This window comes from Anser anser, assembly GCF_964211835.1.
Source record: "Anser anser genome assembly, chromosome: Z".
NCBI classification, from domain to species: Eukaryota; Metazoa; Chordata; class Aves; order Anseriformes; family Anatidae; genus Anser; species Anser anser.
In genome coordinates this window covers 75,299,054-75,324,268 of record NC_139723.1, presented here as the reverse complement: position 1 = coordinate 75,324,268, position 25,215 = coordinate 75,299,054, and the positions used below count along the sequence as shown (strand labels likewise).

General features: G+C 43.9%; 1 protein-coding gene across 7 annotated transcripts; it reads right to left on the bottom strand.

Annotated features, from left to right (window-relative positions):
- Positions 1-15,640, bottom strand: CAPSL (calcyphosine like). 7 transcript variants are annotated; one of them, XM_083818514.1, is made up of 7 exons: positions 14,212-14,402; positions 12,936-13,096; positions 9,523-9,659; positions 7,805-7,982; positions 6,772-6,981; positions 4,369-4,509; positions 1-165 (listed from the first exon to the last, which is right to left on the bottom strand). In XM_083818514.1, the coding sequence occupies exons 2-6, from the start codon at positions 12,936-12,938 to the stop codon at positions 4,408-4,410; spliced, it is 630 nt and encodes a 209-aa protein (XP_083674640.1). In that variant the 5' UTR covers positions 12,939-13,096; positions 14,212-14,402; the 3' UTR covers positions 1-165; positions 4,369-4,407. The 7 variants fall into 7 exon arrangements, with proteins under 7 accessions (XP_083674640.1, XP_083674642.1, XP_083674643.1 ...); XM_083818516.1 differs by lacking the exons at positions 12,936-13,096; positions 14,212-14,402 and adding an exon at positions 15,508-15,640; XM_083818517.1 differs by lacking the exons at positions 12,936-13,096; positions 14,212-14,402 and adding an exon at positions 14,411-15,447.
- Positions 15,641-25,215: the final 9,575 nt, after the last annotated feature.

Sequence of the window (25,215 nt, the reverse complement as noted above, 5' to 3'; positions counted from 1 at the left end):
AACAGTGTTTCACATCTTTATAGCCTCTGCTTCCAAACAAGTTGGGACAAACAAAAGCAAAAGTCAGAGTTTCCAGGATTTCTGCATCATTAAAACGAAGTAGGCATCACTGTCCACAGAGGCACTAACTCCAGAGTAGTAGTTCAAAAATTCATCTTTTGTAACCTAGGAATGAGAAAAACAGAGTTAAAAATGTGTGATGGCTACAGACTGTAGCCCACAGCAAGGTGTTTATGTTACACGTTCCCATGTTTTGCAGAAAAATCTTTAGCCTCTTTCAGAGAAGTCTGACTTTTTCATCAGGTTGTCCTGATCTGACATCAGAATGTGCTGCCCCAGCAAGCTCTGAGACTTTGTTTATTCCAATAACTCTGAGGTCAGTGTATTGAGCTTGGTGTTTCTGGAGACAGAGTTGTTGTTATGTCCTGGCAAACTGAACGTAAGACAAGTTATTCTGGCTATTGCTAAACATTGACTGCATGACTTAGATGCCACAATGAAATTAGAGTATTCCAACACTAGAACCATCACCAGATGAATGTAAAGAGCTCCAAATGTTAGTAAAGATTTTATTTTTTTTATTAAAAAATGAGAAACGAAGCAGAAATCCATTGATGGGACTGTCTAAACTAGTAAGTCTATGCGATAAGGTCAGAGTTTCTCTGAAGGAGCTGTAATCATAGCAAAAGTCACAGAAAGTGGGCAGCTGGTGACGGCATCAGGCTGCTCTCAGCATTTTCTGGTTTACCATGGAAAGCTGATCATGCTATTGCTCCCAGCACAGAGGTCAGTAGCAAAACCAGCCCAAACCACCAGGCTGGCCCCTTCTGTCAGCTGGTGCCGGCAGAGGCACGAGCCCGGCTGCGGGGTGGCACAGCTCCGCTCTGCCCACGCAGCGGCGAGGCTTTGGGGCAGGGCTGTGCAGTCATTGCCTCGCTGGCTTTCATTTAGCAGCGTGTGCAGCTGGTTTCATCTGCAAAAACCTCAGCTGCTTCCATCTGCCCCTGCCACGACAGCTTTCTGCCAGGGGACCAGTGAAGCGAACAGGTTCAGTGAGCGTACCCTGTGGCCTGATTACAAGAGTGAGAGAGGCTTGCATCAAAACTTGGTTGCCTGAACCAAAAATTCTTGCTGCAGGAGGGAAACACGAACCAAACAACTCTGGACCAGATCAAGCCAAAAAGTTCCGCTCCAGGAACAAAAATACAAAGCCACAAAACCACACCAGGGGCAAAACCAACATGAAGTACCGGCTGTTGCAGGAGCAGCCTTTCCTTTCCTGGGACCATGCTGAAGGGAGAGGCCTCTCCCCCCACCTTGTGCCAGTTTGGGGCAGTCACAGAGATGCTTTGATGGCCCAGGTAGAGGTAGGGGGGAGCCATTTCCCTCCCTGAAGGACCAGATGGGTCAGACAGCATTTTTGCAGCAAGGCTGGAGCTGAAACCTTCACCTCTGGTGTTGCCCCACAGCCCTGCAGACTCAGATGTTCCTATGGTTTGTGCCATCCTGTTTAGCATCTGTTGCACAATCAGAAAGAAGAAATAAAATGTTCAAGCGTGAAGTACCAACCAAGATCTGACAATCTTGATGGCAGCGCCAGATACGGTCACGTGCATTGCCACCTATCTCCCAGCATCTGCCGTGTGCGCTCTGCAACCACGGGCTGGCAGGACAGCCTGCACCAAGGTCTATCTCCAGCATCTGCCAGCTCTGTACCCGGCACACAGCAGCCTGAGGCTGAGCACGGGCACTCAAGCTTCATTTGTGGCTCTCCCAGCTGGCAGCACAGCAGCCCCAGCAGAGAGGCATGGTGAGGGGTTGAAGGGCGGCTCAAGGTTTTGAAGCAATGTAATCATGAAAAATGTCCTCCTGGAGATGCCAAGGAGCATGTCCCATGGGTGACAGGACAGCAGCTGGGCAGAGTGAGGAGCCCACGGGATGCTCACTGAGCCCTGCCACCAGAACGAGGGGCGTGAGCTCCCATGGCTCCCACCCTCAGGCCAGCATCAGAGGCTAAACCGAAGGCTGCCTGAGGCCGGTAGCAAAGCTTCTGCTGGTTTTAAAAATGCTTTGTTGTTTCCACTTCTGCTCTTTGACTCTGTTGTTCCTCCACCCAGTTAATCCTCCCCTCTAGAAATGTATATTGCTTTTGGGGATTAAGTAAAATTGGAAAGGGTTGGTACTGAAAAGACAAACTGGTTAGGAGTTGCAGCTATGCAGATTTAAATTTCCACTGCCCTTGATTAAACATCAGCACAACAGATTACTTGTGGAGTCTGAAACCATGAGCTAGCATGTCAGAAGGAAATCACTTCATTTTGAGATGCCTGCCATCCATTACCATTGCTTTCTTTTTAGTTGAAACTTAGACGATAGCTAACATGATACCCTGTTCTGGAGCCAATTAGTAAATGAAAAAGAAATGAATTGCACACAAGCTGCCAGGATATGCAAAGCCTCTATTTGCAACAAGTGTGTTTTTTATATGAGCTATGTTGGCACCTCAGTAGCATCTCAGTAAGACTCCTCTTACGATCAATGGTAATCACAAAAAAACTCTTTCCACTAGTTTACACCGTTAGCCAGTATGCAAATTTCTAGAGGTTCACAGATCAAAGACAATAATTGAGCTTGCACAGCATTTACTAAGGAATTTCAAAGAGCTATTGCTTGTACTGAGGTCATGGCTGGAAAAAACAAAAGCAGAGTTTGCACAGGACTAGAGCTAGAAGCACTCAGGACTGCAGTGCTCAAACTTACAGCAGTCAGGCCTTGGAACTTGTTGCCCAGGGAGGTGGTGGAGTCACCGTCCCTAGGGGTGTTCAAGGAGAGGTTGGACGTGGTGCTTAAGGGCATGGTTTAGTGGGTGACATTGGTGGTAGGGGGATGGTTGGGCCAGATGATCTTGGAGGTCTTTTCCAACCTTAATGATTTATATGATTCCTTGTGTTTGATTAGTGTAATACATCCTTGCATACACAAACAGTCCATACTAAGCACAAGCAGAGACTTCATCAGACAAATTCATTTGAAAGTATAGTCTGTGAGTCTACACTGCTTTTAGCTGGCTGCCAGTCTGAAATGGAGCAAACACTGCCATGCATAAGCCATTTACTCTTTGCTACAGCAACTCAGCCTTGGGGAACATCAGGACATTGTGAGAGAAACAGAAAGAAGACAAAAGAAAAAGGAATCAAGAGAGGAATGATTAGGTATGTTGCCCTCCCCTCCCCCTTCTTCTTCTTATTTTTTTAAGTTTCCTTGTTGTGCCATTTCCCCACTCTCTGCATGGGGAGAGGACAGCAGATCTCAGAACTGACAGTCTCATTAGTGTGGCCAGGGGCAGCAAGGAGAAGGATGTGTTCCCACCCTTTCTTCAGCATCAGAAACTGAAGATGACCAGACAAGAAAATTACAAGTTCCTGAGTTCCCAGAAAGTTCCCTGAAGACATAGCTCGGTCATAAACCAATACAAATATGAAAAGCAGAAAAAGCAGCAAGCAACTTTCGATGTCAGTGTGTACAGACAACAGCTACCCTACTGGTAAATGTTCCAGGAACAGAGAGAAGAAAGTACTGTAACACGTATGCCATTTAAAGAAAACCATTAGTGAGATGGTTTCAGAGTACAAAAAGAAAGAAACCAAAGTGGGGGGGAAAGCAATAAGCAGGCCCACAGAGGTTTGAAGCAACGCATGCGCACAAAAGATGCCTGCCTGCTGACATATTTTGAGTTGTAAGCTGTGGAAAAATAGGGCTCTAAAGAGTCTTTGGCATTTATATTGATCCATCCTCCCCTGCTTGTTTTGTCTCCCTCTCCAGCCTCCCAGCACTGGGAACTCACAGGTTCCCAGCACCAAGCTGAGCACTTAGGCAGTGGCTCCGTCCCACGGGTGAGACACAAGAAGCCAGGCGAGAGGGGTATGTGACCCTCCAGCCCACCCCTGTTATCCCCTGGGGCACTCTGTCATGTTCCTTACAGCCTGCCCCAGACCATCACCCTTCCTGAACATTTATTTTCCTCCTCTTGTGTCCTCTGTCCCGTGGAGCTGTATCTAGTGCTGGAGGGGGATACATTCAAGAGTCACGATGACCTGCTGCTGATGTCCGAGAAGAGAAGAAAAGCTCATCTCAGAGATGAAAAGACATGTCAGGGATGCAGGGAGAAAAGGGTTAGATCTGCTGAGTGGCTGGATGCCAGATCTGCTCTCCGATTATGCTGCCAATCCCCTGAGGCTGAGACTACCAAAGCATCTGGGAATTATTTCTGTAGATTGACTGTAAGACTGTAATTGGCACAGTTACTGGAAGCTGCTATTATGGAAAATGAGTGTGTTGTTGTGCATACACTTAATCATGGGAACCTACAAAAGGTGAAAGTAAAGTCTTGTTCTTTTAATCATACAATCAGAGTTTCCAAGCGTTCTTCATCATGATGATAAAATAGACATCAGTGTCTATTGAGGCGCTGACTCCTGCATAGTAGTTCATGAATTCTTCTGTTGTAACCTGAGACAGAAGGATTTAAAATAGAAAAATGAACCTTTATTTTTTTTTCATGTTATAGTAAGCCAAAACCACATATTGAGAAAAACTCTAAATGAAACTTAACACCTGCTATTTCGCATTGTTTTTAGTGAAAAGGAACCCAACAGGAAGAATGAAGACAGTGAAAATGCAGAGTTCACTTTACCAGAAATAAGAGCTCTTGTCCTCCAAGAACACTTGGATGGAAATTAAACATGCAGAGTTAAACTAATCTTATCAGGATCTGAACTTAAAGTCAATGCTGTCCAGGAAGGCAAATATTTAAATGTATTTTTTTTCCCAGGAGTGCTATCCTCTATTTGCATTATCATTAATAGAAGTGGATGGGTTTCCTGGTGCAACCCAGAGACAGATATGAGCTTTATGGCTCTTCACCAGAGAGAAAATATCAGTGCCCTAACAGGTCTCACTTCAAGAAGCAAAAATTCTTTCAAATACTAAAGAGTTTTTGAGTATCTTTAATAGGTATTTGATGATGAAAATAGTGATACCTTAACTCTTGAACCATATACATTATTCTTTTAATATCACACAGAAAAAATATTTGCTCCTATAATGTTGTGCATGTGAGAGCTAGGCAACAAGTGACAAATGGGAGTAAGGAAATCTACTGCCTGTCCTACCATTACGACCTGATTACAAGCTTCACTGACCCTGCCTATTTCAGAGGCACCCAGCAAAATTGTGATGAAGAGGACCTGTCTAGCAGATGCTTAGCCATGAGGCATTTTAGCTAAAAGCATTTTAGGTGTCTTCTGTTCATAGCAGGACCATTAGTGACCCCTGATTCTGGCACAGGAAAAGTCAGAGGCAGTCCTCAGAAGAAACCACAGTCTGGTGAGCTAGCACCAGGATTGCTGAACAAGAGGTGAGTGGTAACTTTTCTGTAAATTCAAACACTGTAGCATTTATTAGGAGCAAGGCATTGATGAAGCCAAACAGAGGCATTCAGCTTGTCAAGAATCATTCTGGGGGCTCATCTTTTTTAATGCATTCATTTATGACCTCAGCAAAAAAGGAAAATTTTTGCTGAGGTTTGCTAGACGTCATCACTGCTGCAGAAAAGGGACAACTCACACAACCAGTACTTCTCAGGATGACACAGCAGAGAAAGGGATGAAACTCAGCTCTACTAAGTGCAAAGTCACGCCCTAGAGAAATAAAACCAATTACTTCTCTACCAAACTGAGAACATGCCTATTGGAAACAAAACAAGTGGAGGCTTTGGGTGTTTTAGCCAGTCATTAGACAGGCAGGTGTCACCAGTGCAGTGCAGTATGAAAGCCCAGGTGCAACCTAAGACTATTTGGGAAGAGACAGTGAAATGTTACAGACATTGCATAAAGAGCTGATGAAACCTTATCTAGTTTGTTATTTTGCAAAGCTTGGACCAAGAATACTGACACGTGAACAGCAGAGGTCGCTCAGTGTTGGTCAGATACGTGTAAGATCAGACCAAAGGACTCTGCAGACACACAATGAGGGGAAAAGAAGCATGTTTGGCTCAAAGATAGTTATGAACTGAATGCATGGGAAGTCCATCACAGAGGGTGCCCAGGCTTTGTACCTGCACTGGAGAGTGAAGGAAGGCCTCCTAGCCCTGCCCCAGCTGGTAGCTCCTGGGGGACACGTCTGGTGGCAGCCCTGGGTCCCTCTGGCTGCCCCCTCACAGCCCTCCAGCCACAGCTCTTGGCTTTCCCTCTGCTCTGCTCAAACCTCACTGTCCCTCTGACATCCTGTGGATAAGTCCATCTCTATTACAGATTGACTTCCAAGTAAAGCATCTCAGAGATTATGAGTACTAGAGAAATGCTAACTGAAAGTATTTCACATATTAGGGAACCTGCTTTTGAGCTGGATCCTGTTTTTTATTCTCCTAAGAAGTAAAAAAATCCTCTAATTTACATAGATTTTGAAAATTAGCAATTGAGTGGGTTAGTTGAAAGACAGAGTTTGAGTAACCTGTAAAAGTAGATCCATATACGCTACAAGCCCATAAATGCAGTCTCATGCTTACCTTTGCACCTCCTGCTCTTTGCCTGTCAATGCCTAAGCAAGCTCAACTAGCAGTCCTACACAGAGGTTATGCATATGTTTTACTGTACTCCATGTATATGATGCAAATGCATGATTGGTACTGGAATCATTTTCTCATTTAATAAATTAATTCAAATTGTGAGTCATCTGGTGACTTCACAGCCTGACATCAGATGTTTCACTTACCTTCCCATCTTTGTCATAGGGTGAATCAAAATTATCCAGAAAGGCCCTAAAAACCTGATCTTCTGTCCAGTCTCCGTTTTGGTACTTGGGATGGTGTTTTGCATTATACACTCCCCGTAAGTCTTCAATCGTGATGACACCATCTCCAGTTTTATCTAACTTCCTAAATGCCTGCATGATGATCTCTTTTCTGGCATTTGACATGGGAGGCTGTAAAGAAATATCAGCAGATTCAATTCATTTCTATAAATGCCCAGTTCAAAATTCATGTAACTGCTCTTGTTAATAGTAAAGTGAGTTCAAGGCACATAGGACAACAAAGTGCTGATAGTCTACACTGTCCATGACATAGGAAGGGCATTATATCACCAAAAAGTGGTGTGGTAGAGTCTAATTAGTGTCTATTGATAGGATTGTAAATGGACAAAAAGAGAAAAAAGACTTCTTGAACACTTCTATTCTACCAATTTAAAATATTTCTGCCATCAGCAGGCACTAATTATTTTACTTCTCAATTGTTGTGACTCGAGAAAAGCAGAGGCTCCAACCAGGATCTGTCATGCTGTCGTCTATTAGAGAAAGCTCCCACTGGACTAGCTCACGTTATGATGAAACATAATATAAGATGAAGGACAGAAAAGTGAGATTAATGGGCTAAACTACATAGGTACCTGGACTGTTATATAGGAACTGAGGTACCTAAATCAAGACAGCAATTCATAAAAATCCATCACAACCATTTCTTTACTAGGACTATTAGATTTTGCCAATCAGTGGCAGAGACATAAGGTTCTGAGCTTTCTCATCCACAGAGGAGTTATTTGGGGTGATTTTTTTTCCTTTAGCATATTAAGATGGAAATGGAATATTTTAACTTCTCAAGAGTTACAGATATTGTAAGTACAGCTGTAGGTTTTGCTAGTTTCTTAGGTGCAAAACAATACTGTGTTTCACTAGTACTGAAGTTTAGCTAATGACAAATCAGGGCTCTTTCTCCATTTAATGCAGTAATAACATAAATTCCCAGACTTACTCTCAGTGTAACAAGAAATTCATCAAAATCAATTGTTCCACTGCCATCTTTATCAAATATCCGGAAAATCTCTTGTGCTTCTTCCTTGTCTATCATCATAGCATAATCATTTAATCCTTTCACAAATTCTTTGAAATCAAGGGTCCTGCTGTTGTCATCATCCATAATCCGAAATACTCTGTGGAAAATGTGCAATTTGAGGAGAACGCAAAGGAGAATTTAAAGGATGCTGCGGAGGTTTAGCAAGGTGCTGGAGAACAGGGCCACCTTACTGAGATAACATTTCCCCCTTGCACAGTCTTCTGAGAAAAAACAAAACAAAACAAAACAAAAAAATAAAACCTATCAACAGCAGAGATGACCTGCTTAGATTGTGTGCCTGAAGCTGAAGTTAAATGAGGTGAAGGCTACCTTAACTGAAGGAGTCTTGCTATTCGTTACATGTTGAGCTCTCTAACAGTTGTGCAGATAGATGAAGTTGCAGCCGGTCATCCGGGATCCCTCTGAGGCTAAGGGAGACAGGGAGGGGTTCCAGCGCATGGCCCAGTTCCCCTTCCTGGGGTGGGGTGCTCCACGCTCTGAGGTGACTGCAGAAGCAGCCTGTGTGCCCTCCATGTACTGGGCACCTGACAGACAAGCTACAAGGGGAGTCACACCCCAAGGAACAACAAAATCCCCAGTATTGAGGCACTTAAGTTAATTGCAGAAAACACCAAGGGGAGAGAGATGTTTTACATTCTTCCTCTCTCCCTGGCAGGAGTTGTTCCAGGTCTTGGGGAAGCACCTTCCTTCTGAAGGACTCATCTTAGTCCTTTACCAGACGAGCAGGTGAGTCCTGTCTCCCAAAACAGGCTCTGTGGGTTATGGCATTTGCATCGGAAGTGGGAAACACAGGTTTTACACCCTGCTCAGACTGCTGCTGACTGAAATGCCATGTTTGTCCCCAGGCATAGGTAAATAAATGGTAAGGAGTGGCAAAAATGAAAACCTGTGGCAAAAATGAAGAATTAAATTCAAACCTTTCCTGGCACAGTTGGTAGTTGGGTGGAAAGTTCGAAGGACCAAAACTTTGAGCACAGGCAGCTAAAGAGTGAGTTGAATGAACCTGAATTCCTTCCCTGGATCTGGTTCAGAGATTCTTGAGGACCCACTTTGCCACTTGTAAACGAGATATCAGGGAGGGGTATTGTGCTTTCCAGCTACAAACAACAGCAAAAGGAGTGCAAAGCATGGCCATGCTCGATAAGAGCAGTGGGGATTCCTACTGCACAACTCAGCGGGGCCAGAATTTCATCCAAGAGCTGTTTGGGGATATTTACATTAAGAAATACAGAATAATTTAGGTTAAATGTGATCTCTGGAGGTGTTTAATGCAACTTTTCACTCAAAGCAAGTTAAATTCAAAGCTAAGCCTAGGTGCTCAGTGCTTTGGCCAGCTGGTGTTTGAAAGTTTCCAAAGATGAAAGTTTTGCTTCCAGTGCTTAGTTGTCTTCCAGTGCTTTGTCATGCGCATGGTGAAACAGCTTTCCCACATATTCAGCTGGAATTTCCTTCACATCACCTTATGGACACTGACTCTCTCCCCATCATCACTGGACATCCTACAAAGAGCCTCCTCCATCTCTTTTCCCCATAACCACCCTTTCACTATCTATGTTTGGAGCCTCCTGCAACTAAAACCGTTAGGCTGAACAGTGGATTTGACTTCTTGGACTTACCTGCCAAGTCCTTTAATGCCTGCAGATCCCCTTGCTAAGCACTTCAGTCGAAGTCTTTCTACAGGGTCGGTGGTTTTAGACAGGTTTCTTTTGGCCTGGATTGCCATCTCTCGGTCATGCCTTGCTGTGCCTGGCATCTGAAACACCAAAGCTCTCAGACAATGCGGATTCATAAACAAAACACAGTGTACTGAAGCCTGCCTTAGTATACAGAGCATCCTAAGTCCCTCACTTGTAAGGTGTTTGCAACTCTTTCATGAGGACTCCTTTTTACCCTCTATTTCCTTTTCATTATATCTTTTTCTCAGAAGAGGAAATTGCCAGAGGAACTGAACATTTTCTTTCCATTGAGTGAAAATAATTGCTTTGACCTGCACTTCATGGGCCACCAAACCTGAAAGGAGAGCTCAGACAACCACACTGCTGCTTTAACCCAGATGAAATTTGAAAGCGTGGGTACGAGTTTGCTTGCCTACTGTGTACGAACACAATGAAAGTTGGTGGACATAGCCGGGAGAGTGCTGCTGCTGTACCTCCAGCAGCCCTGCTGAGCCTTCTCAGCCTTGCCAGCTTGGCAGTTAGTGTTCCCAAACAGGAAAAGCGGTGACAGCAAAAATTGTCCTGGCTGAGGGCTTTCTTCTTGTCTGTCTGTTGTTCCCCATGCTGATGCTGGGGAGAGGATGTGTGGGCAATGAAGTCACTTGTAAGCTTGGGTCCCCATCCCTGTGGGTGAGTGGGAAAGCAGCTCAAGGCTAGGACTGCCGTCCATAGCCTGGCTGCTGGGCCTGCAGATCAAGAAAAAGGTTTCCAAAATGTCTTCCAGCCTTTAAAGCATCACAGGAGGAGGCCATGTTGTGGGAGAGCTGTGGAAGGGCCTGGCTGAGTCATGGCAGAGGCCTGCCTGGGCCCGGTCCTCTCTGCTGAGGGTGCCCAGAGGAGGGGAGATGTGGAAGGCAGGCAGCTCTGTGAGGCATCGTGGGTGCCCAACACACTTCAAATCTTGATGTCATTGAACTGAAGCAGTCAGAGAAAATTTCTGAGAAACTGGGGATTAAACTGTTTCACCTTAACTACTTCACTCCTGCCTACAGGGCATTGTCTATGGCAGCTTGTTGTTTTTATGTGTGCCTTCAGACCGCACCAGCTGAGTTTGGGAGAAACATAAAGACAGAATGTCTTTGTTCCCCAAAATTGTTTTCAGTGCTAGCGTAATGCAGAAATCCATTGTGGTAGGGAAGAGATCATTGTCAGCTTTTGCTTCAGCCAGGATGGACAAAGTTATCCCAGGAGTTCATTAATGAGTGACCAAGAAGCCTTCCAGCTATGTGAGGTCAGCAGTCAGAAATGTTTTCTGCAGACAATGACCTGTCCTTAAGGGAAAATTTTTAGCTGGCAAGAATATAAAATACAGTGGGATTATATAAATACTGTGCAATCTGTATTTTCATTCTGTATTTATATACTATAGCTTGTATATATTATGCATACATATCTATATACAGTGTGCTTAAACATTCATGCTTAGCATTGTGTAGTATGCCTTTGTATTATATTTAGATACATAAATACTATGCAAACATGATCTGAGACAAATGATGAGATAATTCATCTCCATTGCACACTGAAATAATCTACACAAAAACACCATGTAAGGACTTTAGTAGCTCTCTGCCTCAGGCTCAGTGCGGGCATTTCCCGTATACTGCAATGCACATCAAATAATCATTGCAGTGAGATTGATGAATTGAGGCTAGAGAGGGACCATCTGATATGATATCTATTATAATCTCCTATACCTCCATAAAAGCCACTGAAACTGGCCAATCCTCAATTATCTCTGCAGCAAGTACATAATTTGCTTCTGCATGTAAAAGCATTTCTAGGCAAGAACGCGCCATCTCTAGACTAAATTGTACCAGTATTGAATCATTTTCATTTTAAAATATCTTCTTTGCTTCCAGTCTGAAATTTCCCGATCACTAGATGATGTTATATTTTCTTTTACTAGATTAAAGGGCTACACCTGTTTAAAATTTGTCCAGATGCAAACATTTGAAGCACTCTTTGGCTAAGCAATTAGACAGAGCTTAGAACTCTTGCTACAAAATCAGTTTCCAGATGTTAAATAATTCTGCTGTTGTTCCTGACTTGTTCCAATATTTTGTCAGTATTCTTTCTGAGGTGGAACAAAGCATTCTTATAATCTTACTAATGCCACAGGGAGCAATAATTCCATTTTTTATCTCCATGCATAATGGTTAAAAACACTAACAATCAATAATTCTGCTGGTCTTTGAGAATCTACATTCTCTAAAATGTTCAATAACGAAATCAACGAACACCATGCTGTGATATCAAACTCAGCAGTTAAAGTTAGTTCATAAAGATATTGCACTTAAATGACATATTACATTAAAGCCTCTTAAACGTGACCTGGCTTCCTATGTCACACAACAGCATGTATTTGAGAATCCTTACTATACATTCACTGAATAAAGAAAAGCATTGAAATATAAACCCCAGAACATATGAGCCTGGTCCACACTCTAGTATGTCTATCACTTCCCGATTTCTGTTGGCAGCTGCTGTAAACTAAAGATAAACACTTCCAAGGCTGTTAAAAGATTATTTTAAGAAATGTTTTAAGAAAACAGATTCTGAATCATAGCAAGGATAGGGAATTCAGTGATTCAAAAGCTCTCTCTTTTCTTTCATTTTGCTTTCCATACATGCTGCTTTTTCCAAGCAACCCTCTTTCTGCAGACTGTCCTATGAAATACTGAGAGAGTGCAACACTTGATTATGTCTCTGCTAGAAATGAGTGGCAAAATCTTTTGTTATTTGTTAGCAGCAGGATCTGATCTCAGTCTTTGAAAGGACAGGAGTTACAGAGCTCACAAACAATGAAGCAAGATGTGACCTTGGAAAAATGGTAACAATCAGCTGACAGTGCATGAAGTCCCACTAGCTGTTTAAACAACATTCTTGCTAGGACAAATCCTGGTTAAAGAAATAAAATAAAAAAATCCTTCAGATTACATAACAGCAATACAGTTTAGGGTGGTGGACACCTACACCAAGAGGTCACCCAACAAGAGATACCAACATCTTCAACTGGAACTTCCCCAGGGGAAATGAGAAACCTCCTCTGAGTGGTCACAGAAGACCATAAGATTAAAACAACATTGTAGATATGGGCATTGAAGATAAATGTGGTTGTTCAGATCCTGCACTGCAATAGGGAGCTTGGCCATCCTGCTCTCCCCAGCACTTCCAGCTCTTCCCTGAAGGACAAGGTTGGAGGCCAAAGCTGGGATTTTGTCACCTCTCTGCAAAGGCATCATGCCATTGTGGGAGATGGAGATAAAATAGAACACATAGTTCTCACAGGAGAACAAAACAGCATGTCTTACCATTGGTGATACTCCAGAGCCAAGCTGAAGGCATGTCCTGATCTCTTGTCCTCTTTCTCTTCTCTGGTTACTAACTTTAAGCAGCTATTCCTCTGCCCTTTCTGATGCACCGAATATGGGAACTGATGTGGACAGCACAGTGTGTGCCAGGGGACAGACACCTACACAGTAACCAATGCAAAAACTAACTTTCCAGTATGCAAGCCCCCTTTTGGATCTAACATGAAATAATTACAGATACAGTCAGGATTAGTTGAATATAACAGTTCACTGGGTACCTTCCAAATGTGTTATGTATTAATAACCATTATGACAACAAGAAAAGGTCATAACTGTAATTTTACATGTTTATAATTCTTATACCTCTTCCAAGATCATCAGTTGTCTCCCACTGTGAAATGAAAAAGGGGCTGGTTAATTTAATTGAACACTGGAGAGCCTTGTTCTGCCTTGCAGCCTGGACTACAAGCAATTACAGCACCCTGAGTTCCAGCATTGTTTGTTTCCATGGGCGATGCTGTGTTGTGCGAGCTGAACAGCAATGATTACATTTCCTACCAAAAATTAAACCTGAAATTTTTTTTTTCTTTTTTTTTCAGAAAGACATCAAACTGTTCATGACCCAAATCTCCTTGCATCCCTTTAAGCCTGAGGCTTAAACCTGGAAAGAGGCAGATTTAACCTAAGCTGTGCTCTGGTTCAGTACTGTTTGTTTATACATTATCCTTCAGCTGAGACCAAGAGCCTCCTTGGAAAATCCAGGCCTGATTTTCCTGAGAAACACCCAGGTGTGGCAGACATAAACCCACACCAATCTGTGGATTATTGTCAGCTCTGAAAGCGCCTGTCCTGGCCAAACTCCTAAGTCACACACCACACCTGAGCAAAAAATCTTGGAGACTATCAGTCTATTTAAGTGGCCTAAACCAATAGCATGTATTTGGGTTTTACTCCTAACAATCTCGTTAAATTATTACAAGCATGAAAATCGGATGGATGTTAGGCGACTACCTTAACATCTCACTAAAAATCGGGCTTCCCAGTCCCACCAACCCCTCTGTAGTAGCCTGCAGCCTCCCCTTTGCCTCTCCCCCATCCCCAGCAGCATTTGGCTCCATCCTGTCAGGTAGGACATTGCTATTCATCACATTTTTATATATATCTGATGATATATATATATATATGTATATAAAACAAACGCTAGTGGCCAAGCCCCAAGCTCAGCTGGTGAGAAAAGCTTGTTGCGAGCCAGCAAATGGAAGAGAAAATCCTTTACCTGCAACACTATCCTGCACCTGGGGTTTCCGCCCGGGACCGGGGAGGTTTCTGGGGGCCCGGACCGCGTGGTGCCACAGCTGCTCCCAGGCTGCTGCCCGGACCCGGACGGGCGGTGAGAGGAGGCGACGCAGGGCCGTGGGCAGTGCCGGGCTCACTGCAGAGCTTCCTCGTCCACCTCGTTTTACTTGTTTACTTACCCGGCTGCCTTGCCTCCCCCTTTTTGGGAGGCCTGGCGTTTACCAGCCGGTCTCCAGGGTGACACTGGTGGCTGCGGCTGGCCCAACCTGCAATTACGTTGCTTCCCTGGGCTACTGCCGCTGGGTTGCAAGCTTCCTTTTATTTAACCTGATTTTAAACAGATGCCTTCTTTCTCCTCCCTACCCAGACGGGCTGTGCAGGGGACACCTTGCACCCATGGATGCGATGTGGGAGTGGAGGACCCCTCGTGCTGCCTCTCGCCCAGACAACCCGCGATGCCCACAGGAGGGTGCCGGAGCAATACCGCGGATGGCGATGTTTTGATGACACGTTTCTCCGCTCTGTAGTTGATAGGGCTGAAAAGACTTGCTGGTTTAGTCCTTTACTCGAAGTACAATAGGAACAAGTAATTAATAGCCTGACAGTTGTGTTTCACAATAAACAAGCTGCTGGCATATTTTTTTTCCTGCTGATTAATTATCGTTTGGAAGACTGGCCAGCAGCAAGAGCCTCTGGGGAGATGCTGAGATGACGCTTGTTTGCAGAAAACTGAAAAAAGGTTAAACACCCAGCTGATGAAGGAAAATTTCTCTCTGTCTAGACACAGCTATTAACAACTCTGCCTGCAAAAGGTCACAAGCATTATCAGCGACATAGTATAGCACTTGGGTAAGAAGTTGGGGTGTATTGATATACTTCTTAGGGGTGACAGGTAGCCTGTGTTTTGCTTCTCGGCCCTCTCCTTCAGCAGCACACTGGACATACATGGTCAGGGCCGAGGGCAAGGGCAGCTAGCTCAAGCTGAGAAACGGGGAAAGGGCCCAGTCCTGCCCACGGATAAAACACCATGTCAGAACGAGTATGTGCATCGTTTCCTGACGAGAGCAGGAAATTATTTTAGGCAATTAGTAGAGTAATAACATTTGCATCCTGGCAGGCTGCTTATCTTTCATCGACAGGTACTTCCTGGTACTAAACTGCAGTTTGTGCAAGACTTCATATACACTTATATCTCCCATCTGGCAACTGGTTGTACATTAATGCACAGCCAGGAAACTATGCATGTTTAATCAGTAAGTGATTCAAAAATCCTTGCCTCTGTGACAGTGTGACGTCCCCGTCCGCCGGCTTTGCTCTGTGCATCGATCCCCGGGGGCTCTGGGAGTGCGGAGCAGAGGGGCTGCCAGCGCAGGAGCAGCAGCCCCTGCTGTCCGCCGGCACTCACTGCAAGGGCAGAACAGGAGCTGGGGGCGGTGAAATCGTCTTCTCTGAGCAACGACTCCGCCCTGGAAATGCAGCATCCCACCTGCGCGAAGCCACTCTTTGCATGCAGAATTTGCAGCTTTCAGAAGGGTGCCTGTAGGCTGGCACAGCAAGGAAGGGCTCTTGCAAGCAGAAGAGCAGGTTAACTAAACACTTGGATATTTGGTGCCTTCTGCTGAAGGCAATTTGTATGTCTAAGCCCAGGCACACATATACACATACACATACTCATACACATACCCATGTTCCATTTACCTTCAGCACACTCCTCTGAAAAATGGGCTATGCTAGTTAATGAATTACAAATCTGAATAATCATTAATGTGCTTTCAGGTGTCTCAGGTTGCATCAGGCTAGAATTAAGTTTATCTGATGGTACCTGCTCCATTACTGTGCACGAAGCTGTAAGCAGAGCTCAGGGGATTCAGAGTTTATCAGAAACGAGACAGGGTTTTCGCCAAAACTTTGAAATTGTTTCTCCTCATCTTCTAACTACCTTTGAAAACATAACTTTAATTTTATTATTTATTTATTTATTTATTTTCAGTCTGAACAGTCTGTCTGGTTTGTGGCTCAGCACTTGATTTAATCTAACAAGAAAAAAATATCTATGAGATCTACTGTAGTCTATATGCTTATGACAGAGGAGGCAGAAATCTTGTCAACGTTCAGTTTCCAAAAAATCAGATTTCTTGTTGAATTTCAGCAGGAGGGAAGGTGTAAGATATGTACCTCTCAAAGAAAAGAGAGAAGCCCCTGGGCATTTTGTCACAGTTTGCATGCACTAGTGTTGTTTCTAAATGTGAACGTGCTGTTTTGATGTGTGGACTTGCAGCAGAGAAGTCCTCCAGCAGTTACAGCTGCAGGTATGAGGTATGACCATGAACGTGTCCACTTGCACTTGGTAGAGGAGTCAGCACAGTGTTTAATTTTCACTACAGCAGATTAAGAAAAATTTAAAAAGCATGGGGTATCAGAACACTACATCGAAGATGACTAAGTGTACAGCATAATCCTTTGTGTGTTTTTTTCCTGCCATTAAAACTCAGAAAGTTTCACACACACCAAAAAAGAAATCCTCATGGTAAATAATATTGTCAGGGGAAAAGTATCCCTATTTTAAACCAAACTATAACCTAATTAAATTGAATTCCCAACCTATAAAATGTTTTTACATCCAAAAATGCTGTCTCCCTGTGCAGCTGGTAGCAAGCCAGCTCCAATAAACTGTGCTCACGATTGCTCTCCGGAGCTGAGACCCCATGGACAATGACCCCAAGGAGGCCACTGGTGGGCCTGGACCAGGCTGTACTAGGCCACACAGGCCTCGTGTTCCAGTCCAGTGCCCAGGGTCGCTCCCTGATGATATTTTGTCGTCTGACGGAGACGTAGCCCAGCCTCCCCACACGGGGATGTGGAAATGTGGCCCAGCCTTTCCATGTGGGGACATCCCTATGGCAGTGGACTCAGCTTCCAGGTCATGCCTGGTGGAGCCGCCATCTACCTGCACATTCTTCCCAGCAGCGCGGGGAACTTCCCAGGCACCCTCATCATTTCTTACCTTCACCACATCTTACCTCGCCCCGACACCTCAATTTGGAGAAGCAGAGATACATTTATTTTTTAGCAGCATGTCTTCTGTTAAAGGTAGGCGTTGCTTGATATTTTTTTAAGGTCATTTGACACCAGGAGCATTCCAGAAAAGGGGACAGTTGTTTTGAAATCTTTCTTCTTGCAAATTTGCCACAAATCTGTTCTCAGCTGAAGAATGAAAAATGCAAACATGAGGTAGTTATAATCTTTATGAAGTTCAGCAACAGGTGTTTACCGAAAATCAGTTATTTTTAGCACCATACACACCATAAAATACGGGAAATTTAAGTTTTAAAGCTTTTATTCAAAGTGTATGTCATAATCTTTCTTTTATTCTCTTACATTTCTTAAAAATACTGACAAACAGTCAGACAATGTAACAGATGTCTGACATTCGTAGAAAACTTCTGTGCTCAATCCCCCCTCTTTCTCTCCACTGGAAAAGAAAACAGCCAAGTGGACCCAGCACTTAGTAGGATCAAATGACTTTTGATGATGAAAAGCTCTGTTTGATCTTTGCAGGGAGAAGGAAGTAAGGAAGAACAGGAAAGCAGTCTGCAGCTTGATGAAAAAAAAAAAAAAAAAAAAAAAAAGAATAATCTGTTCTGTGATAAGGACAAAGAAACAGAAGCCAAAACCAAAGGAGCAGATTTAAGTGAAGCTGCTGCTCAGAGAGGCCTCCTGAAAGCCCATAGTAACAAAGCGCTGTTAATAGAGGTGGGGGCTGGCTGGGAGAAGCACAGACACTTGTAGAAAAGTCTTGATAACTTGTCGATGTCCCTCACAGTCTTCTGAATGGGCATTTTTACATGTATATGGGATCGTGCAGGCACAGCTTGGCAGGAGGGAAAAAGGTGCTAAGGAAGCAATTTCAGTAGTTGCACAGGAGAGGGCAGAGGCTCTTTCTTCAAGACGTGGGCAAAACATCGGCTGGAGTAGATGGAGGCTGAAGAGAGGAGAAGCTGCTTGAGTTACCAGTGATGGAAATGTTTCACTTGTCAGTCTGTGGAGCATGTCTGACATCACGTATTACTTCAGTCTGTGATACAACTTCTAAAATAACCACAAACGAAATGTATTCTTTCATTGTTGTTCTCTGGAGCTTCCTCTCCAAATTTCCAGAAAGGGTTTTTTGGGCCCTGTCTACAGAAGCTTGTTTGTGGCATGCAGATCAAATGCTTTTCCCTCCCAGAAAGGCTTGACATGTGTCCTGGTTTCAGCTGGTGTAGACTTAATTTTCTTCCTAGCCACTGCCATGGTGTTGTGTTTTGAATTTAGGATTGGAATAATGCTGATAACACACCAATGTTTCAGATGTTGCAGAGCAGTGCTTACACTAAGACAAGGATGTTTCAGCTTCTGATGCTGCCCTGCCCATGAGAAGGCTGGGGATGCACCAAGAGCTGGAAGGAGACAGAGCCAGGACAGCTGGCCCAGGCTGGACAAAGGGGTGTCCCACACCTCAGGGTGTTGTGCTGAACAATAAGAAGGGGGGCCTGGGGTGGGCTAGCCAGGGGGGCAGCAGTTGCTCAGGGACTGGCTGGGCATCAGTCAATGGCAGGTGAGCAATTGCATTGTGCATTACTTGTTTGTGTATTCTTTATTATTATTATTATTATTATTTACTTTTATTTTATTTTTTCTTTCTTATTAAACTGTCCTTATCTCAACCCACAAGTTCCTGCACTTTTCATTTTTTTCTGCCATCCTGCTATGGAGGGGGAGTGAGTGAACAGCTGTGTAGTGTTAAGCTGCCAGCTGTGTTAAATCAAAAACAACGTGGCAGAAAGATTAAGCAGATGCCTACCTATCCCTGTTGGTGAAACAGCATTGTTCTACAGAGCCAGGGGATATCCCAGATTCCCTTCTCTGTATAGCCTTCTCCCTTCAGAAGTGACTTTTTCACCCAGAATGGTTAGGTATTGTCAGGCTCCTCTGCACATGTGGAGCCCTGAGTTTGTAACACTTGTATATGAGCTGTTGTTGCTTCAGCAAAGATTTCATTTCTCTGGCTGCAAAGAGCAGATTCTTGAAAAGATGAGACAGCAGAGAGAGCTAAAGACCCAGGGCCAGATCTCAAAACAGATTAAAGCAAAATACTGGCATTTAACCTCCTCAAACTCCGCAGCGTCCAAAACCTTGTGGCTTGTGAACACCAGAACTTAAATTTCAAATCCTTCAAAACTACCACTGTTGAAAGAGGGTCTCAACACTACAAAGTCTGACCTGGTCCCAGAAACATTGGGAGCCCAAACACATGCACTTAGGGCAATTTTAGCCACCAAGGACACCCCAGTAGCACACAGCTACTCAGGACCAACCTGAGCTCTCCTGGAAGAGTAGCTGAAAAGATAGCAGGACACCTAACGGTGCCAGATGCTGGCATTTAGACAGCTGAATCACCCTCTAGCTGTCTCTCCTATAGATCTACAGCAACATAAAATCATTTACATTTAAAAAATAGCTAGTTTGGATGAGCCTGTAGGTCTTCTGGCCCAATCTCTTAATCCCCACAGTGGCCAATAGCTGTGGTTGGGGTACAAGCACTGGGCATGCCTGTGGAGCTCTCCCCCCATACCCACCCTCCAGCAACCAGCCATTTCCCAGCATCCTGAGCTGGAATCGCTCCTATAGAGCTATTCTCCACAGGCTTCTCTAGTCCATCTTCAAATCAATTAACACAATTAGTCTTCATGGGAACCTCACAGCAACAAATACCACAGGTGCTGAGTTGCCACCTCTTGCATGTCACATCTGGTGTTGAAAGCATCTGCTTGGATTTTACTGCATCCTCACTGAGGAATAAGGACTGGAAGGTGAGAGTGGACACTGTTGGCAAAGTCCAGCAAGAGTGTCTCTGTCAACAGGCTTGCCAACTTTGCCATGATGACTTTAAGCCAGGTTTGTTGGGATGGGTGGCCAAGGCCTGTGCACAAAGAGGGGCATGAGGCAGCCCTCACACTTCCCAGCTGAAAGCAGCACTGCTGGCAGCCACGTCAAATGCCTGCATATAACAGAGGCACACAGACAAGAGCAAAAGGAATTAAAAGTCTAAGTGCACTCCTCCTTTACTAGTTTCTTTCTGTTTGCCTGGTTTAGGAATCAGATATATGGGTTTGTAATTCCAGTCTAGGTCATCAGACGTGACTTTCCAAGGATGCTATTTTTTTAGGCTTGGTGGAATCAAATCTGCTTAACATAAGCACCTTCATATGCCTGTAATTCTTAGGTTCCCAGGAGAGTGACTCTCAAAATAGGTGCCTGCATTCCCTGTCTAACCAACTGACACACACAGGTGCCTTTGATACCCCCCAGGCAAACACAGAGGAGTTTGGTGTCCAGTTCCCCCAAAGCTCCCCAGGGAGCAAGGCTCTCACAGGCATTCATGTCACTCAGCAGAGACATGCAGGGTCTGCCACCACTCCCCAGAATACTGACCTGAGCCCTCACAGGGCATGAACTTGGGATGATGATGGAGACAAATTCCTTTTCCCCTGTCTCCTGGCTCCCTACAGTTTGGTTTTTGGATTGCTTTTTCCAGCACTGTCCTCCAGCATCCAGTCTGGGCATGCTCTGCACGGGAGGAGGCAGGCCAGGGAGATAGGATACTCCTGCTGCAGCTTGTAAGCTTCTGCAGCTTTGTAAATGCCAACAAGAAGAAACTGTCAACTCCACTTTCTCTAGGGTTTGGCAGAAACAGTAGTGCTTTTTGGAAAGCAGCAAGACCTCAGTATCAGGTTTGGATGATACAGCCCTTGTAGCTCTGAGCCCATTTCCATTTTAGAAAAATCACAACCTTATGTCTCTTTCACTTTGTAGGGACCAAGGAGCAAACCCTCTGACAGCTGGGAAGGAGAAATGTGTCATGGACTCTCCCTTTTTTGTGTTTGCTTTTCATTGTAAATTAAGAAGAAAAAAGCACAATTTCAGGTAAATTGCAATGTTTAGTTCATGATGAAACACAAAGATTATTCTTTTTCCCCTCTAGCTTTTGATAAGAAAATTAAAACAATACACCTACCCTAGCTTTGAAGTTCTGATTTTTTGTTTTTCTCAGTCCTTAACATAGACTGAAATATGCAGAATTAATTTCAGTAGCTACAATCACAATCCTAAAGGCTTCTTTTCTCCCACACAGTAGTTTCAGAAATCAAATTAGAGCTGTTTTCCTCCACTGCTCTGTGTCTTTCTGTGATGATGGCATTAAATGCTTCAGCCAAACTGATCTTACTTTAAAAGTCCATTTTTAAAATGAATTCATATGAAGGAGAGCATGTAAAACTAGCTCCATCTGATTACTACCCCGTGTTGTACAAATCACTGAAATGCAGAAATCATCACGCTGAGGGGATTATGTTGCAAGCAGTATTTTCTCATGCCTTTGACACATACACAATACAAGGCCTCAGTCACTGCTTTGACTCCAGTCTGACAGCACAGTATTAGTGGTAGAAAAGGCCCTGTAGTATGTGGTTGTGCACCAAAAGATTAATTGGGCACAGAATTATGTGGGAGGGAAAGAAAAAAAAAAGAGCCATTACTTGCTTTGCTGTTCCACTCAAAAGTACTGACCTCAAATGCTTCCATAATCTGGATCTTCTCTTTCATTGGCAAACTCTCAGCTAAACAGGCATGGATTGCACAGAACATAAAAACTTCAAGCACTCAACACCATAGGATGCCTCATTCCCTGAGAGGCAGGCAAGAAATGCCAGGATATGCAGCTGTGTAGCCCTGCAGGCTGGTATTGCAGCTGCTAGCAGCAGACCATCAGCTTTGTGCTGAGCTTGCAAAGCTTCAGGATGAGGCTGCCAGTCTTGCATTGTCTGAACAGTTCCTTCATCTGCCTGTAGCTTTGTTTTACTTTTTCCTGTGACAGCAACTTCTCTAACTGACCAGATGCCTACATCTAATTTGTTTTTAAGAATGTTTATCTTTGTAGGGCACAAACACAGTTTTCTGTAGATAGCGATAACAAGTAGTAATTCTGCGTATAAAGAGATGTTTATGATTAGCAGGGTGCAGGCAGGGAAGAGAAATACCAGCCTGACACAATTGCAGAGGGCCTGAGAAGTGGGGATGCAAGCTGCAGCACAGAGCAGTACAGGCATGGAATGATAAAAACTGGGGCACAGGCTTGGCACTGGAGACTCCATGGCTCTCTTCAGTATCCAGAGAAATGCAGACCTTGAGCTCAACAAGACTGGGTTTAGGGGTAACAAAGAGAACAATGAAATAATAGCCTCCAACATATAAATTCAGCTCTAACGTAAACCTGCAGACAAATGAGAAAGGAGAAAGGTGCAAATGCATGTTAGGAAGCACATACAAATAACTCTGAGTGAGGAAGAAACCAGCAACATCAACACAAATCTTCTCATTGAGGGACACCAGAAGCTGTCATGTTACATATGTACAGTGTTAATATCACTGTAGGTCAAAGATAGTGACTTTATGGCCCAGAGGAACAATGGAACAGTGAGCATAATCCCAGGAAAATGGATAAAATCTAAGAAGTGTGCTACAATTTTAACTCTATTATTATTATTATTGACACTTTCCCCTATATTGAAGTATTTTAACTACATTTTTATTCTTTCTTTTTATATAGCAATTACATCTAAACTTAAAATAACAGACTCAAATATACTACCAACATATTCTTGGCTTTATTTATACGTAATGTGTTTTTCCTCTTTGACCATAAATGAGATTTTGAGTACAACAGAAGGAAAGATGTGCTTGGAGGCTTCCTCAAACCCAGCTCCCAGCATGGGGCCAAAAGACACCCTGTAACATCACTCGGACTCATTCCGAGTGTGTTACATGTGGTGCTGGCTGCAAGTTGCATTAAAAGGAAGTTTCGTTGTTAGGTTTTGTGTCATTATTTTCACATCCCTGTGGTGGCACAGAGCTGAGATCTGTACCAGCATTGAGGCTGCTTTGCTGCATTACCTTTTTGTGTAGTTCCCTTGGAATGGGACGGTAGAGGGTGGTTCTTAGCTGGGAAGCTAGGCAAGTGATGTCTCTATCCATGGTCCTCCTTTCTTTACCAGACTGGCTGCAGGGTTGTTGTCTTTGTGTATGACATTCCCTTCACATTTGATCCATGTTTAGCTTATAACAAAGAATGATTTTAAATAGAGGTGAGAGCATGTACTGTTTATGCTCAGCAGATTCAGCACCAGTTATCCAGATCTTCCTGAAAAGATCCTCCTATTCAACTGATAAGGAAATATTCCTCAGGTGTGATGTGCTCTCTCCTTCACACCAGAAAGCCTTGTTCTTCCTCTGTCCTCCCTCTAAAAAATCTATATTAAAGCATACAAGCTTTTCTTCCATAACCCAGGTGCTCATGTCCAATTGCAGGTTAGGTGGGAGTACCACTAGAGCAGGTGACCACCACTCCCAGGAGATCATTCATGACCCTACCTTGCACAGTGCAGTAGATACTTACGTGTCTTGCGTTGGAAGAAACCGAGAGGCATTGAATGGTGGCACAGTCCTGAGGGCACGTGCTGGAGAACACACCTGACAGGGGAATGCAGAGAGGTAGGTACACTCAATGCTGCAGAAATGGTAGCAGGATCCCCAGTGTTTTTCTAGCTCCACAGGCCAAGTAATAATATGATAGCGATCCTCCTTTGACTAGTGAAGAAGGTCTTGAGATAAGTCTTAATTTCACTCCCCAGCAAAGCTCCATCTGATTACAGAAATGTGGCGTCTGACATGTGCAGTCAGGACTGATGCAATAGGGATGAAGAGCCCAGTAACTCTGCTTCTTAAATTTACTCACCTGGGCCCCAACCGTTTTGACTAGCTGACAGTCTCACTCCTTGTGTCTCTGTGCATCTCCATTAGGGGCACTGATGTTGATCCAGACACTGCTCCTATACAAATCACCAGCAGGAACCAGAAAGCAGTCCTTTACACAGCATGGAGTCCGGGACACTGGCATTTAAGTATCTTTAAAACAGATTTTCTGCCTGAAGATGTTCTCTTTAAAAACAAAGCAACCAAATTGTCTCACATGGATTTACGTTAGTGAAAAATGTATTTCGGCTATATGGACAAGCAACCAGACTACAAACAGTGCTGTGTTTCTGATATACTGTTCCTGCATTTCAGGCCAGATAATGCTAACAAGAATTTTTTAACATTATCTACCCAGAAATTGCATAATCTAGCATGTTCATTATCTACAGGAAGAAATCACTATCTTCTGATGGACAAAACCTCACAAGTTTTTGTACAAACAGTCATACAATCCGGATGTTACCCAAGATGGCTTTTTTGATGATGCCAACCAAAAAAAGAAAATAAAATACATTAAAAAGTAATAATAAAACGTTCCCCCCCCCCCCCAGTTACAACAAAAATTGAATGCTTCTCAGAATCAGACTACAGAAATAATGCAAATTCTACACTAATTAGCATACTACTGTAAATATTGTGTACACTCTAGCAAAAGTGCATTTGGTTCACCACTGGCTGCCTCTGCCAAGAACAGGGGATGCAGTGTTACTCCCTGCAGCTTCCTTGAGCTCATAAGGCTCTGCTGAGCAGCATCGGCACTGTGTGGAGTCCAGCTGATCCTGGTGTCACTCCCTGCCTGATTTGACAAAGGTAGGAGCAGAGTCCTGAGGCTACTTCTGCTGCTTTCAGCAATGTTTTAACACGAGTGTCAAGTAAACACTCCTATCTGCACTATCACCTCAGTGCTTGGTTGCCTATAAAGAACCAAACAGATAAAAGAAAAAAGATGGGGCCTTAGACCCTTGGAAAATTTGGAGCTCCCAGCTTTTGTTGGAGGATTTGTGATTACATGGCAGTAATTGATGTCTGTTTCTTAGTTAGGGACAAAAAGGATAAATTGGACACAATGGCTTACCCCTGCCAGGGGATCTTTCTGAGAGGTTTGGTTCCTGACATCCAGCTGTTCTGTCAT

Bases quoted from the DNA above. Each gene is read 5' to 3' on its own strand.
- CAPSL (XM_083818513.1), bottom strand. The intron at 6,982-7,804 runs GTAAGTCTGGGA...ATTTCTTTACAG, and splicing joins AATTTCTTGTTACACTGAGA to CCTCCCATGTCAAATGCCAG. The intron at 166-6,771 runs GTAAGTGAAACA...TCTCATTCCTAG, and splicing joins CCTATGACAAAGATGGGAAG to GTTACAAAAGATGAATTTTT.